The following is a 2,321-nucleotide window of genomic DNA, read 5'->3' on the forward strand; positions in this document are numbered from 1 at the left end:
TTAAGAAAATATATGTACAACTATACTTAGAACGGTGGAAGTTAAAACTTAGAAAAAACAATGATTACAAGCTAGTAAAAACTTCTTTGTAAACGACATTAGAAGTCATATTTGTTGGTTTTCCATCAGCGTTGAACATTAGTATTTTAACGCCTTCTCTGGTCTTGACCCATGAGCTGTCCTACCACGGGAAAGTAATAACGAAGCAATACCACTTGAAGCCACATTTAAAACTATTCCGTTTCTACATCAAACAGCTGAAGCCAAAGTCTTCCATAAGAAGGTTTTTCCAGTTCCACCGTAACCATAGACAAAAAAAGGCCTCCTTTACGGCCTACAACTGCTTCCATTATTTCATCAAAACCGCTCGTTGTTCATCTGTAAGAGATTGATGCAACCTGTTAAACTCAGCTTGTACTTCATCCACGTCATGTGACAGCTCTTCATTGATCAGACGATTAGTAGCATCACGTAAGGAATCGTCATCAGGGTACGTCATAGTGAGAAACCTTCGTAATGATGAACCATTGGAAATTAAATAGTTTTCAATTTTCAACAAAGTAAGGTTCTTAATCTGATATTCAGGAAGCACTAAACCTAACAAATAAAAAAATTAACATTATTAATTAAAAAATCGAAATGTACTGTGTGAAATAAAAAAGATAGATCAGAACCTGAAATATTTGTTTCTTTTTGATGTCTATAAACAATATCATCAGCTAAGTATTTCCACGTATTCTCCCAAACAAATTCTGGCCGTGAAAGAGTATTTGACAAAAGCAGGGTAGCAAATAACGCTCGGAGATACCCAACATGTCCTTCAAAACTTGCTTCTTTAATGGCCTCAACGTATTCATTGTCATCATCTAAGAGTCCCATCGCATAGCAAGCATCTCTAAAAGTCGGGAATAATTGGCCGTTAACTATACGTATCTCCTCAAATGATCTAGGCCCTTTAACTTTATTGAGTAGTATCCTCAAAAAATAAGGTTCGCCCAATGCAGGAGATACAGAATGAATCCGGCTAACACACCGGTACGACTTACGTACCTGCCAACATCTATCTTTAAGTATCCAAACAAATTTGGAAGGAAACTCAACATAAGTCAGCTTTCTAGCATCTTCATTTGTCTCGTTCAACTTCATCCATTGCACAAATATTGAAGAAGCAATAGAAGGCTTGCTTAAAACATTATCAATATCGTCATCCGCACCATACACAACATTCTGTTGGCTCGGCAAATGAAAGGGAAGCCTCATAACAGCAGGATACCTATAATGAACCTCATTAGAGAATATTCTCCAGGATGCCTCACACGCTGAAATATATCTACAATCATAATACTCCTTGATCTCGTCTTTTGGCTTTTCCTTAATGGTTGAATTTGTATCACCAGAAACTACCGCAGTAGCCATATCAGGGCCTTTGTTAATGTACTTGAATAAATATTTCACTGAACCGGCTTGATTACACCATTCAACATTAATGTGTGCCTGATATCTTTTCAAAAGTCTTTTGTTATAAGGAACAACATTTCTGTTGTCTAATCTAACACCAGATTTTATAACTGTATGACCTGAATCTCTTCTTCTGTATACAGGAATACCACTTGAATCAATAGTTGTATGTGGTGTGAATTTCTTCAGAAAGTTTTTTGAACATCTTTTATCAACCATGAAAGTAAGGCTATAAACGAACACGAACAACGCCATGTTCGTGTTCGTTCGTTAAGGAAATTAACATGTTCATGAACTGTTCACGAACGTATATCGAACATAAGTTTATGTTCATGTTCGTTCGTTAAGGAAAGTCAGTTGTTCATGAACAGTTTGTAAACACTGGTCTCGAACACAAACGAACACAAGCAAATAAAAAAGAACGCAAACGAACATTTAACTTGAAAATAAAAAAATAAAAATATTCTTATCCTTAAATATTGGATATAAGTAGTTAAATACAACCATCAAATGATAAATCAAAACACAAGAAGTCTAATATACCATCAAACGATGAATCAACTTTAACTAACTTATACATAATTATCCCCAAAAATGTCTTAACGTGTCCAAATTTTAGCTAACTTAGAAAAAATAGGGTTTCAAGCTTTCAATATGTTTAGATAAAAGGTTTATTATTTATTATTTTTTAATATAATCAAAGAACACGAACGAACTTAACCGAACATGTTACCGAACGTTCACGAACGCAGTCGAACAAACGAGACATACGTTTGTGTTCGTTCGCTAAGCTAACCGAACGAAATTTTTTGTTCATGTTCGTTCGTTAAGCTAATCGAACGAACATAAATGAACTTCCCGCC

General features: G+C 35.1%; 1 protein-coding gene across 1 annotated transcript; it reads right to left on the reverse strand.

Moving 5' to 3' along the window:
* Nucleotides 1-349: 349 nt before the first annotated feature.
* On the reverse strand, nucleotides 350-1,713 carry LOC110901782. The gene is made up of 2 exons (XM_022148564.1): nucleotides 675-1,713; nucleotides 350-597 (listed from the first exon to the last, which is right to left on the reverse strand). Exons 1-2 carry the CDS (start codon nucleotides 1,711-1,713, stop codon nucleotides 350-352), a joined length of 1,287 nt encoding a protein of 428 aa, XP_022004256.1.
* Nucleotides 1,714-2,321: the final 608 nt, after the last annotated feature.

This window comes from Helianthus annuus, chromosome 13, assembly GCF_002127325.2.
Source record: "Helianthus annuus cultivar XRQ/B chromosome 13, HanXRQr2.0-SUNRISE, whole genome shotgun sequence".
NCBI lineage: Eukaryota > Viridiplantae > Streptophyta > Magnoliopsida > Asterales > Asteraceae > Helianthus > Helianthus annuus.